This window comes from Pelodiscus sinensis, chromosome 12 (genome assembly GCF_052426305.1).
Source record: "Pelodiscus sinensis isolate ZL-2025 chromosome 12, ASM5242630v1, whole genome shotgun sequence".
Taxonomy (NCBI): Eukaryota; Metazoa; Chordata; order Testudines; family Trionychidae; genus Pelodiscus; species Pelodiscus sinensis.
This window is the reverse complement of record NC_143063.1, coordinates 14,421,420-14,435,734: the sequence shown is the minus strand read 5'-3', so window position 1 is coordinate 14,435,734 and position 14,315 is coordinate 14,421,420. Positions and strand designations below refer to the sequence as shown.

Here is a 14,315-nt window from a genome sequence, read left to right as displayed (position 1 = left end):
AAGAGAATAAATGGGGGAGGGAGGGAGATATTAGATTTTTTTTTTTTTTTTTACCAGAGACAAAACAGTGTCCCAACACAATAAGTCATCAGACCTTCTATTTAAAAAAGTATTTTAAAGATTACTATAGGAGTGTGTACATAGACATATATAAACAGGAAAAACTAAGACTAGCACATGCGGGTTCCAGTGTATCCTAGTGATTTCTCAGCTCCTATCTACTCAGGGCAGCATTTTCTAAAGACTTAATTCAATCAGTCACTCTTTGATCAGCAGTAGCTGATGACAGTAAAATGTGTTCCTCACCTCAATAGGAAGATAAATCAACTAGGTCACACACCCAAAACCAGCTCCTTGAATGGCATAATCACTATTAAAATAATTTTGGGGTGGAGTAAAGAGGGGATTTATTTCTTGTCATTAGAGGACAGTTTAAATTAGGAGTCTACATCTAGTTCTGATTTATAAGTACATTCCTGTACCTTCAAAAATTTTAAATATGCTACATACACTTTAAGCTACTTTCCATTTAAGGGAATACACAGCGGCAAATTAGGCATCAGAATGGAGCTCTATATACGATACATATAGGATTTAGTAAGTTATACCTAGCAATCAAAAGTGGAAAGTTGACTGAGCCACTAATTGCCTGTGCGGGTCCGTCTCTGTATGGAGGCAGGTCTAATTTTATGTATTTCCCAACTCATTAGTTACTTTTCCACCTGAGATTGATGCAGGACATAATTCTACATATTCAAAATTAAAACCCATGTTAAATTCTAGCAGGGAAAAAAAATGAAAATAACAGTTTAAAAAGTTAATTTAGATCAATATAAATGAATAAGTAGTAGCTTAAGAGCTACCAGTCATATGACAAACCAGGTACACGTGACTGGTTTGAACTTCTCCTTAGAAGAAAAATTCAGAGATAACTGGATTAAAAAAGCCCCTCCACAGCTGATTAGGAAAGCAGTAAGATGAATTTCTTAGCAGAATTCAAGAAATTGTGCTTGATTTAAATACATTTTTTGTTGTTTTGAAGCCATTAACTCCCAAAACTATATAAAATCTGCAAAACTCATTCTGGATTAGCAAGACATGAGCAATAGGATTTCAATACTGCCACCACAGAGGTTTAAAGCAACAGTAGTTCTGGAGAAGACTTGGTTTTCATCCCCACCCTAACTATCAGAAAGATAGCTTCAAAGTTACATAGCGGAGTGGTTTCTCTGGCCCAAACAAGACCACGTGGCTAAAACTGCATGAGAAGATAAAGTCTAATTATAGATATTTAAGAACTTTGAGAAAATAGCTGCAGCAGGAGGAGAGGTGCTGAGCCGTGTACCCTAGCCCCCGGAACCAGCCACGCTGGCATCAGTGAAGGGCTAGGTGAGGGGGCGGAGCAGGCTCTGGGCAGTGCTAGTGCTGGAGTGTGCTGGTAGTGGGGGGCAACAAGAGCAGGGCTAGTTCTGGGGGCTCTGAGGATGGGGCTAATATTGGGGACTGGCACTGAGGGAGGCTCTGGGGGATTGTTGCAGTGGGAAACAGGAGACTGATACTGGGGGGTGGGGTCTGGTTGTGTAGGAGCAGGGGGCAGACATGGAGGCATTTGGGATGGTGGACTGGCACTGGGGGGCTCGGAGGGTGGGAGGCTGGCACTGGGGGGGTTGGGTGCAGGGAACACTCGGTCAGTGGCTAGTGCTGGGGGCAAAGTGGAGGGATGGGGGCTGTAAGATTAGGGCTGACACTGGGGATCGGGTTTTGGTAGAATGGCAATGTTTTATTTGAATATTTACATATTCATCATTCGCATAATAAATATTGAAGTGTGCAAATCAAATGTTGCCAGTCCACCAAAAGTTTTTGAATGGGATTGCCAGTCCCTAGTATCAGAAAGGTTGGGAGCCAGTGGGCCAGGCAGTAAGGCACTGCTTAGGCATGGAAAGAGACACACCTAAGTACACTGCATGGCTCTGTGCACCCAATCTTCATTGCTGTTCTTAGTAGAGTCCTGTGCTGCCGTTTCTCTGCTGCCAGAGCCTTTGGCCACTGCAAGGAAAGCCAACGGCTGTGGGGAAAGGCTCTGGGGGGGAGGCATGGAGAAAAGGCCCTAGCACAGTGGTGTTCTATGTACAGCCAACATACCCCTCTCTGCCCCCTTCTTGCACTGCGGGCCCTGCACTTACCTGCTCTCCCCTACCGTCCCAGTACTTCTGGAGCTCCATGAATCCCCCAGTCACACCCGTCTGTCCCCACTCCTCCCCTGCCCTTCCAAGGCTTCATTGTCACCAATCAGCTGATTGAGCTCTGAGAAGGGGGGGGGGGGGAAGCAGGAATGGGCATCAATCAGCTGATTCATGGTGCTTTTGAAGTCCTGGGAGCGAGGGGGAAGATGGGGCAGGGACTGGATGTTGTAAGGGAAGCGTAAATGGTTCTGTTTGAAGCGGAGGACAGTTCTAGTTATAGATAAAAGATTGAAGCATTTCTACTTGTTTTGATCTATTCTGCATACCACAGTACAAAGGTATTTAATCTAATTCTTGGAGTCATGGCTAGCGCACAACCAATTTCAATCTTGCGGCCCACTCAGACAAAGGGCAGCCGCTCATGTGGCCCAATTGCTAGCCTTGGTTGCTCACTGTTGCTCTAACAACTCCCATTGCCTCCCCTCTGCCTGTGTCTGCTTTTCAGGGTGTCACTACATGTATCTAACACCCCACCACTAATGGTGCACAGGGCGGGCACAGTCCCTCTGACAATGAATCCAGAGCCCTTCCCCCTGTTACCACAGCAAAGATTTACTAAGATGGACACACAACAGCTGCTGTCAGAGTCCAAGCCACAGAAAGGCAGAGGACAGTGTTGAGGAAAGGGACTGGATACTGACCTGGTACCCCTGGAAGAAACTGAGAATTTCCTTCATTCCTGTGTTGTAAGGCAAGCCCTGCATACGAACTAGAGCTCCAGGCTGGGGCAGCATGGGAGTGTGTGTGGCAGAGGCAGCTGCTGCAACAGCTGCAGGAGGAGCTGCAATATATCCCACGGTGGTCGGCGATACTGGGGGGCTGAAAAGGAAAAAAAAAAAAAAAAAAGCAGAATGGTGATCAGTGGCCACCACGTGGTTCTAGCTCAGTGAGAGCTCTCCTCAATACTCTTCATTTCCAAGCTACTGCAAACCTACATGCTTTAGAGAGCAAATAGAAATCAGAAGTTCTAAGCCACCAAGAAAGTAATGGCTCTTCCTCGTACAATGAGCTGGCTATTTACAAAACTGGCCAGGGTATGTTTACACTGCAACTGGAGGTGAGATTGCAGCAGGCTTGGCTAAAAGTAGCCAGGAAAAGGAGGTGCCATGGACACCGGCAGGGGCTAGGACAGGTTTGGGTAAAATATGGCCTGCATCTGGCCTGCCAAGCTACTGGATCCGACCTGCAGAGGCAATGGGAAGCCCCAGGCAGCTCCTCTGCTTGCCCCGCTGGCCGCTCAGAAACATGGCTGCTGGGTCCCATTTTCTGTTTCAAAACTGGAGGGGAGGGGGAAATGTTTCAGGAGCTGTCCCTGCCCCCAGCACAATCCCATCAGGTGGTTTTTGGCCAGAAAATGGGTAAGGGGAGCTGCCTGTTTGAATAATAGGCAGCCAAGAAGAACCACGCCTCCTCTCAGCTCAGTTATTCACGCAAGCACATGGCTGGGTGGGCAGGCAGGCAGGGAAATGTTTTGAGCTCTGCAACCCTTACCTCTGCAGGCAGGCATGGCTACTGGCTGGTAAGTCTCCGGGCCAAAGCCTGACACTGGCACCCCAGCTCCTCCCCGCCCCAAACAACATGCCCAAACTCTGTACCCTTCTCTTGCATCCATTCTCCTTCACAGATCTGGCACCCCAACTCCTACCCCAGATCACAACCCCCTTCTAACCTAGGTCACATCCCAAACCCCTGCACCCCAGTCTCCTTCCCTAGGTCACAACTTCCTCTTTCACCCAAACTCCCTCCCAGACTCCATTCTGCACCCAACCTCTATGCCAAAACCCTGGAATTCCTCCATTAATATCATGGAAGAGTGCGGCCCTTGACCACTTTCCAAAATCTTGGAGTGGCCCCCTTCAAATATTATTGCCCACGCCTGCGCTAGAAACACCAGTGTGTACCCAGGGTTCTGCATAGGCTTGTACAGCCCATGCTGATGGCTCTGCTGGAAAGTGTCCATTGCTATTTTTAACCAGAATAATGAGATTCATGCCGGTGCCGGTAGACATACCTGGCACTGTAGATATACCTAGTATTTAAAACATCCTTGCTTTCCTGAAGGAGACAACCTCCTCAAGGAAAGGCTAAGCCCCATTAAGAGATCTCAATGAAGCCACTAGACAATCATTGCCCTTCAATAGTCCTGAGAGTTGCTAATGTTCACCAGAATCAAATACAAATGACAGGTATGCACAGGTTCCCTCACAGAAAAGGAGATCAGGTAGCAGAAGGCAACTGAGCCCGGCTGTACCTGGGGTAGTAAGCAGTGTAGTTCATATAAAGTTGAGCAGCCTGAGCTGGGTAGTAGGTAACAGTGGGAGGGGCGGCAGCAGATGCCTGAGGAGTCCTGGTCGTGGATAATAAGGCTTGAGGCTGGTAAAGTGCTGCTTCTGCTGGGATCACTGCTGTGGCTGTTTGGAAAGCAGCATATGCTGGTGGAGAAAGACCTAAACAACAAACCAGAAGAGGAGACCAGTCAAAACAGGAATCAGCCTGGGGCGGGAGCAGGATGGGAGAAGAATTTTTTTATTCCAACATGATTACTATCCGTGCTGAGAGCATCCGACCACAATGAACTGAAGCTCAAAACATCTGCTATAGAGCCCCCTCAGTGGAGACACCTGTCCTGGCCACATGAATGACAGGATTTCAGGGATACTTGGAACAAACAATACCTACCAAGTGCATGGAGAGGAGAAGCTTCAGCCATCTTAAAGCTGCATGGTTAGTAAAAGAAAGTATGAAGCCCCGTGTAGAGATAATGCAGGGCATTGAACACACATGTGCACACACTTATACTTTGCTCCTTCTAGCAGAAGTTGCACTCTGTGGGACAGATTCTTGAAGTTAGGTACTCAAGCATACCTTCAATTCTCAGCCAACAGTCTGATTCAGTTGCTGCAACCGGACTGACTAACTCATCAGGATATTGTAGATAGAAATGGATCATTAGATGCGTTTGCATGCACAGATAAGTTTTTTATATAGAGCTTGAGCATGCAACTGCACACCTAGCTTTTTTTTTTTTTTTTTTTTTTTTAAATTTGGCCAGCTATATTTTAATGTTTTGAAAAATATATACTGCTATCTGCATTGTGATTGGGTAATCAAACAAGTCTGAATGAAAATCAGCCCAGAACAAAGCCCTAAATGTTACATTATCAGCGTTATAGTGTTTATACATTCTGAAGAAAGAGACAAATGATTGTTATTTGCTGGAAGCATTCAGTACATAGTAGGGTAGTAATACTGTTCACAGATGACAGCCAGTAAAATCCATCCAATTTTGCCACCTCCAGTCCATTAGAAATGTATCCCAATGGATGTTTCCTTCAAAAACAAGCTATCCCCAAGAGTAGCACCTTCTCAATGCTCAGAGGCAGAATAGCAAGAACCTTCACTGGCAGCTGTGTAGTAAAGATTTTTTTCCCCAATTTGAAAACAAAATAATCCAATTCCAAACAGCTTTCACTATAGGCAAGTCGACGGCAGAGCTCAGAAGAACAGTACACCCGTAGAAGCAAAAGTATGCAACATATTCACTGGCAAGGCATCTCTGACCTCTACTCACCACCGGAAACAAAATAAAAATGCTGCAATCACTCCCATTATTGCCCAAGGGAACAACTTCCAATCTCAGCTATGGACAGATGGATGATTATTGATCATGGCAAAACCCAAGTCAAAAAGGTGAAAGGCCACAGAGCTTGAGCACCTACCACATATCAGCCTTTAGCAGCAGAGAGCAGAAGAATTGGAGACTTACATGGTAACTTACATGGCGGTGGGGATAAGCCACTACGATTTAAAGTGCCACCCATTAAAACAAAGTTCATCTCCTCTCCTGAACACTGGAACACTTCCACATAGCGGTCCTTCATCATTTTCTTGTGACATTTCTGGGCCACCAAAAAGGCTCTGTCAGAAGATTTCATTTGGATAAAAGCATCGCCTGACGGTCGTCCCTGTGGAATCAGAAACAGATCATGTCACTCAACTCCCCCAGAGCATAAGGGTTGCACGAATTTCAGACAAAATGTTAAAACAAACCCTGCAGAAATGAATGGCCAAATGTAACAAAGTCAGTCATTGATTATAGTTTGTAATGGAAGCCAGACACCATATTACAAATGCCTTTCCGAATAGAAGCGACGAGAGGCTGAGGAATTTGGGCTTATCTAGTCCACAGAAGAGTACGGGGAGATTTGATAGCAGCATTCGACTACCTGAAGGTGGGAACCAAAGAGGATGGAGAGAGGCTGTTCTCAGTGGTGACAGCAGGAGCGGCCCTGGACGAGCTGCCAGCAACTGGCACCCTAGGCGAAACGCGCAATTAGCGCCCCCGCCTCCAAAGCCCTCAACGTCAGTTTATCTTGGTGCCCTAGACACCTGTATTGACGGGCCACCACTGGGTGGCAGATGGAAGAACAAGGAGAAATGGTCTTAAGTTTCAGTGGGGGAGGTCTAGGTGGTCTACTAGGAAAATCTATTTTACTAGGACGGTGGTGAAGCCCTGGAATGGGTTACCTAGGGAGATGGTGGAATTTCCATCCCTAGAGGTTTTTTAATCCAATCTTGACAAAGCCCTGGCTGGGATGATTTAGCTGGGCTTGGTCATCCTGAGGTCTCTTCTAACCCTATAAATGTACACTTTTTGTAGAATCAAAGCCTTACTTCAGTAAACCATAAAGCCATGTTAAAAGTTTATCCCCAGGTTTGTGGTACATTGGTGCACAGAACAGCATGCCTCTGCTCAGAAACAGGGGGGAAAAAAAACTGATAAAAATGGCTTTTCCCACAAATCATAATTTGTTTTGATTAAAAAAAAAAAGTTATTTTTCAAAACAATCGATTGAACAATTTTGATTTTAGGGGGCCTCTTGCTCTTACTCCCTACCACTTTACTAGAAAAGTAAGACACCTCTTTATAAAAATATTCTCCCAGTTTTTTGTACTAGCAAAAAACTGGAAAAAGCTGGGGGGAGGGAACAAAATGTAAACCTCTAAAATAAACCCCCAAAATAAAAAGAATTTTAAAGTTAAAAATGAACGCTTTGTAGTTCTGAATTTTTCATTAAAGCCCTCCAAAATCTAGAAACAACTCAAACCAAACTACAAATATTCTCTTCTTCCAAGGAGTTTCATGAAAGCTATGATCCAGTCTTCAAACCAGCCTCAATTAGCTGCTGTGCAAAAGTGAGGGTTCCCTGCAGACCAAGAGTAGGTATAATATGCCACACTGATGTATGACTCCATGCAGCAGGAATCAGCTGATTACTATTAAAAGCTTTACAATACTAAGATTACAGTACGCACACCTGAGTTTTACCAAAGAGAAGACAGGCATACGGAGGAGAAGCTACTTTTGCGAGGTCACGCAAGATCTGAATCCGGATAAGAGGTCATACGTTCTGTAAAGTTCTGTTACCTGTTGATTAAGGACCATGTGGACTCCATGGGGTTTGATATCTGCTGTTGCATCTCCCATAAACTCCAGGATGTCATCAATGCCAGCTGTATAAGGAAGGCCTCGGAGCCGGACACAGTCACGGATGCTGCCAGTGGCAATGGTGTAAGGTGGGGGGATGACAGGAATAATGGGAGTTGGAAGAGTGGGGATGAGAGGTGTTGACAAGTATCTGTTAAGCACCTAATGGCAAAACACATAAGTGGATGGATAAGAATTAAAATCCCATAGAGGAGCAAATGGGTCTTCAGCAAACCATTCCACACATTCAGACATAACCAACTATTTTAAAATAGGCATATATTGTGTGCGCGCGCACACACGTGTGATATAGAACATAAGAACGGCCGTACTGGGTCAGACCAAAGGTCCTTCTAGCCCAGTATCCTGTCTGCCGACAGTGGCCAGCACCAGGTGCCCCAGAGAGGGTGGACCGAAGACAATGATTGAGCGATTTGTCTCCTGCCATCTCTCTCCAGCCTCTGAAAAACAGAGGCCAAGGACACCATTTTATCCCCTGGCTAATAGCCTTTTATGGACCTAACCTCCATGAAATTATCTAGCTTCTCTTTAAACTCTATTATAGTCCTAGCCTTCACAGCCTCCTCTGGCAAGGAGTTCCACAGGCTGACTACACGCTGTGTGAAGAACTTTCTTTTATTTGTTTTAAACCTGCTACCCATTAATTTCATTTGGTGTCCTCTAGTTCTTCTATTTAGGGAACTAATAAATAACTTTTCTTTATCGGCCCTCTCCACACCACTCATGATTTTATAGACCTCTATCATATCCCCCCTCAGTCTCCTCTTTTCTAAACTGAAAAGTCCCAGTCGCTTTAACCTCTCCTCATATGGGACCTGTTCCAAACCCCTAATCATTTTAGTTGCCCTTTTCTGAACCCTTTCCAAGGCCAAAATATCTTTTTTGAGGTGAGGAGACCACATCTGTACACAGTATTCAAGATGTGGGCGTGCCATAGTTTTATACAGGGGCAGTAAGATATAGTCCGAGCTTTTTTGTTTTGTTCCCCTCTTTTGACATTTTTTATTTTCAAATACAGGGAAAGATCTCAAATTTAATTTACAAGGGTCCAATTAGATTTCTATCAACTTCATTAAATGTAAGACAAAAAGTAGAGAATAATTTTAGTAGAGAATCCTATTTTACTTGATCCCTAAAATGCAGCATTTGAAAACGTCAGGCTTGCTGATAAACTCACATTGGTACAATTACCAATTGGTACAATTACACTTCATTAAATTAAGACAGTTCCCATATAGCAGGGGTGGGGAACCTTTTCTGGGTTAGGGGCTGCTAACCCACAGAAAAAGAACAGTCAGGGGCCACACACAATTGAGAAGCAGAAAGACACTCCCCACATTCCCTCACACACCAGAGCCTGGGGGAAAAGGGGGCAGGCTAGTAGATTTTGTGTGCTCTGGTCCCGTGGGATCGCGGGGTGGGGGGAGAAGGGGATGCTGAAGCACCAGTCCAGGCTCTCCAGTGGTGGGGGGAGCCCCGAGCCTTGGGGGTGGGACCCAGGCAAGCCAAGGGCTGCATCCGGATCCTGGGCCTTAGGTTACATAGCTATATGGCAGGGATGGGTATCTTTAAAAAGCCTTTTTTTTTTTTTTTAAGTTTTGCTCTCCTGCTTTCCATAGTAAAATATTTTGCATCAGCTAAATAGTATTACGACTTTGTCAATGCTTTCATATCTCTCCTGTAGAGTTCTTGAATACAGAACAGTAAAAACTGCGGAAGACCCTTCTTTCAGTCCCCTTTGTTAACATTTTATTTGCTCTCTGATCACTCCCAAAGGACAAATTCTATATCTATATTGAGAGAGAGAGAAAGAAGAGATAATTGGAAACACCTCGCACTACCAGAAGATGCAGTTGGGACTTATTGTTCAAGAGCTAATTACAGAGCATGAGTAACAAAATAAGTTAGGATAAACAAGTTACACTCGTAGGAGCGGCAGATAAGAGGCAAACTTCAGTAGCAGGCTTGAATTTGGTAAGCAATGATTCAACCAAAACTGTTGTGCCTCATTAGGAACATTACAAGCAATCTAATGCTCTAAATAGACATATTATGGAAGGGAAGAGTTCTCACTTATCAAATGATTATTGTTTTGTCTATTGCAATTTTGACTGTTTTATCAGTAGCCAGTGGACTGGCTCTGTAGTATTGGTTCCCTGTTGCCATAGCAACAAGTGGGCTCCAATTCCCAGAACTGGACTGTTGCTCCTCAGATCGATAGAATGTCTGAATGCCTCACTCCAGAAACACACTCTGGCAAAGCAAGCAGTGGCATATTCATCTAGTGCTCATGCAGACCTAGACAGTTCACTTTAGCTAAGGAGACTGGAGTAGAGGGCTTGAGTTTTCTGATGCTCAAAGGAATTATCCTCTCTCAAGGACACAGCATCCAAAAGTAAACACCATAAGCCAGTGCCATTTCATGTACAAAGTGAGTTTTACTGTAGCAGTGTCATATTTAATAGACTATTCTTATGGGTATGCCAGCAATGTAGCATAGGTGTTCTTCCACTTGCATCACTGTTTACTTGGAGAAGGGTCTGCCACATGACAGAGCTCAAATGGGAAAAAGTGCAAAGATTACTGGATGAAATTCAATGGCTTGTGTTAGCAGGAGGCAGTACTAGATCTTAATGGTCTCTTTTGGCCTTAAAATTGATGAATATCCCATAGCAAGGAGCCTGCCATTCTGGAAGTGCTATCTCAAATAGAGGATAATTTCAAAGGTTCAGCGTGCTGATAACATGCTATGTCGTTACTTTCTGAAATGAGGTTTAATTGAGGTGGGCCAGGGTTAATTTTTTACAAGTAGTACTAGATATCTAGGAGTACAGTCAGAAAGAGAAAGTAAGTGGGGTGGGGGAGGGAAAGTCTGCTTTGTTTGTTTATTCCTTGGAAAATTGAATATATAGTTTCTGTTCTTCAAAAATCTATTAGGAAGTTTTCAAAATATCTAGGTGTCCTTAAAATGACCAAAATTTTAAACAAGATCCTGACTGTACCTAAGTTTTAAGCACATACCATGTTACAGTTGTACTAAGCTCTTTATAACCATTTATAAATCCTACTTAAAAACTCCTCTCTAATATGTACTGCTCATATTTGTAACATCCATTTGTAAATGATTTATAAACAACTTCTTGGAGTCTAATGATTGATTAACCATATAGTAAAATATCAGTTCATAAAAGTAACCAATATGAAGTGTTTGGAAGAATTCCGTGGTTGGTCACCAGAATTTTTTTGGGGGGGGGGGGGGGGGGGGGGAGGAAGGGAAGTGCTTCAGACTTTCAAGCAGCACCTCTTAGGGATCCCACTGATAATTTTTAACTTGAATTTCTATATTTAAGTCAGGTCACAAACTTGCTGGGCAAGTGGAATAAATAGACAGAGCAATATCTTTTCAATGATGTGGGCAGTATTTAAAAAAAAAAATCAATACAACAAAGGTGTAGATTAGAAGATTGTTAATACAGGTTGGACCTCCCCAGTCCTCGATGAGGGATTTTGCCAGACCAGGGGAGGTCATTTCTGGACCCCCTGCTTCTCACCTCATGCTGGCCCCGCTGCCCTGCTGGACAGCTATTGCTGCCCTGGCTCCGGGTCCTGCCAGGTAGCCATGTGCACTGGGGCTCCAGGTCCCACCGTGCAGTCGCATGCACCATGGATCCCTGCCCCGCTGAGCTATACCCCCATAGGGCAGCCTTGCACATCTCCCAACCCCCTGGGCAGACCTGCTGCCACACGCTGATGGGGGGCTGTTGTGGGCAGCCCACTGCCCTGCCAGACCCACAGGGATCCTTGCCACTGGGACCCTCTGGTCCTGCAACCCTTCACTGGGACTCTCTGGTCCTGCAACATCCATGCTGGACCATGGATGTTGTCAGACCAGAGAATCCCAATTAAGAGCATTTCAGCCTGTACTAAAAGTGTCGTCTTTGGCATGGAGTACCATAACAGAAAAGCTGCTTTCACAATACTAGTTTTGAAAATAACGGTCAGCATTTACAAGTACAGGGTAAGATAAGAAGTTTTCTGCATTTCATATCCAGAAATTACAACCTGCTGGACTTCCGCTGCTGTGCTCCTGAAGAGTTCAATGTAACGTTTTCCAAGGATCTCCTTGTGCTTTTTAAGTGCATTCTGTGCATACTCTTCACAGGAAAACAACACAAACGCATCTCCAGTGGGTCTGCCATCTGGGTACTTGACAAAGAGAAGTCCCTCCTTCCCTCCTGTGACGGGACACTCAGGGCCCAAGAACCCCAAGACATCCTCCAGAGTGGCTGTGAAAGGAAGGCCCCTCATCCGGATGATGACTTGATTCTCCTTGGACAAGAACTGTGCCACTTCATTGGAGGTACCTAGTGGGACAGGACAAAGTTGTGTCCATTTAGTTTAGAAACCTTGCGGAACATGCACAAAATAGACCTAACAACACAAGGTAGGTAAGAACTACAAGGACATCTGCTGAAAAAAGAATGACCAGTTCTGTACAGCCCGTAGTACCCAAGACTTGCTCAGTAACCACATCTTGATGTGAAGCTACCCCTAAGCACATTGACTGGTTGCTTAGAGCTGGGGAGCAATATGAAACCATTAAAGAAAGAAATACGGGGATTAGCTGCTGGCACAAAGCAACTAAACCGACAAGCATGGAGACTTCTTTGCCCCTTCCTCCCTCCCTCATCTTCATGCTTCTGGGGGTGAGACTTTTAAAGTAGTATGTTTAAAAAAACATAGTGTATATGAAAGCATTTCACATCATTCTATTGGAATTAGCGTGTACCAAGAGCTTATACAAGGAATCTCCCACAGCAGAAACAACCCAGACTTTGCCCTTTAAGGAGGTGTATCTATACATGCAGCACCTGGGACCAGTGTTCCCTCTAAGCTGCCAGGTAGCACAGTTTCACATGTGATTAATCAGCCCTGCCCAGTCAGTCAGCTCCTTGCATGGAGCCCTGAGGCTGATTAATCACCTGTGAATCTGTGCTGACATGCAGCTTAGAGGGAACACTACCAGGGACCATGTTAGTCATGGATGTTCTGTCTATAATCCTACAGGAAGGGACTCATACAGGAATTCCACACAACTGGGAGTGTTCTTCTCAGCACAGCCAGAAGGAGAGAAAGAGACACCGGCTCTGCTCAAGCAGGCGCTGAAACTAGCAGTGCACCTGCAGCAACAAAAGTGGTGGCTCAGGCTAGCCTCCCGACTAAGAATCCAGGAGGTTGGATAGGTTTCTACTGGTGCGACTAGCTTGAGCAGACACCTGAGCTGCACCAGCTCAAGCAGAGCTAGCTCATATCTGTCTACTGGTGCTGACAAGCACCCAGTATTTGACCCTACGAACTTCTGAAGTGCAAACGGAAAGAGTCATTTGATTAGTCCTTCATCTTACTGTCCACCTGAAGAGTAGAAACAGACCATCTACAACATTACACTTTAGCCAATAGGTTTCTCTTAAAATTACTCACCCCCAGCAATCTTTAAAAATTCTTCTCCAGTTGCTTTGTAAACCTAAAACCAAGAAAATGTTTTAAATATAAAACAAACAAACAAAAAAAAAACCTTCAATGGTCAGTGCTAAATTAAAAAGTAACATTTTCCAGATCTCTGTAAAACTTCAGAATGTCTCTCTTTTTATTTATAGCTGTCCAGCTTTAAACAATCAACGAAAGTAACTTTTATATTCAAAGGGAGGATAAGATTTCCAGAGACGGCTAGTGAGGGCAGAGATTCAGTTCCCACTGACTGTCAATAAGAGTTGGGTGCCTACCTCCCTTAGTCTCCCAAAGTTAATGAAAAGCAATTCCCCAACTAGTTCTACAATAAGTCTGCAGAGCAGTGTTTCCCAAATGATGTTCCGCAGAACCCCGGGGTTCCACAAAGTGAAAATAAGGGTTCCGCGAGAAAATTAAATATTAATATTTAAGCATTTATGAATGTTATTGAAAACAATTTTCATTTGTGTTTGCCATGATAAATGTCCTTGTGTAATACCAGCTTAGCCAGAGAGTGGGGACGACAATGTTACTACTCAGTGCTGCGCGCGCAGTTAGTCCATGGTGCGATCATTTGTTATATACCACAGTAAATCCCCGTATTCCCTCTCAGGGAGCGTGGATCACGAGGGTAACTGAATATGAACATACTAGTGCTGTGTCGGACAAAGTCGAAACTCCAGCTGTCAAACCAGTTGCTGTTATTAGGGGTTCTGCAAAATTCTTTCAAGTTTAAAAGGGTTCTGGGTTCAAATAAAATTGAGAAACGCTGCTGTAGAGCACAGCATTGCATTGGGGAATACCCATCTGCGCTGGTTTAAACTGGCTGCATTTCCAGCATAATAGTGTTGATATGTGGACAAGCCTCAGTGCTTCACCTCAATGTATCTGCTTCCCATGTGATGCTTATGTCTTTCCAAGGCCAAGTCTCTCTGTTCAGAGTTGACGAATCGCACTAGGGCTTCCCCATTTCGTCTTCCTTGAGCATTCAGACAAAGGGCAACTCCACCTCTGAAACAAGCAAAGATCAAAGTAAAAGGTAAGTGTGAATG

General features: G+C 44.6%; 1 protein-coding gene across 4 annotated transcripts in view; it reads right to left on the bottom strand.

Annotated features, from left to right (window-relative positions):
• Positions 1–14,315, bottom strand: part of ESRP2 (epithelial splicing regulatory protein 2) — a 78,605-nt gene that overhangs the window by 17,292 nt on the left and 46,998 nt on the right. For 2 of the 4 annotated variants that reach the window (XM_006117636.5, XM_014570754.4), the window contains exons 9-15: positions 14,142–14,274; positions 13,237–13,279; positions 11,818–12,119; positions 7,675–7,896; positions 6,025–6,211; positions 4,498–4,693; positions 2,888–3,065 (exon numbers count right to left, since the gene is read on the bottom strand). In XM_006117636.5, the coding sequence (XP_006117698.2) occupies positions 2,888–3,065; positions 4,498–4,693; positions 6,025–6,211; positions 7,675–7,896; positions 11,818–12,119; positions 13,237–13,279; positions 14,142–14,274 (1,261 nt within the window). Of the gene's footprint in view, positions 1–2,887; positions 3,066–4,497; positions 4,694–6,012; positions 6,212–7,674; positions 7,897–11,817; positions 12,120–13,236; positions 13,280–14,141; positions 14,275–14,315 lie in introns of all 4 variants that reach the window. The other 2 variants (XM_006117635.5, XM_006117637.5) reach the window with 1 other exon arrangement.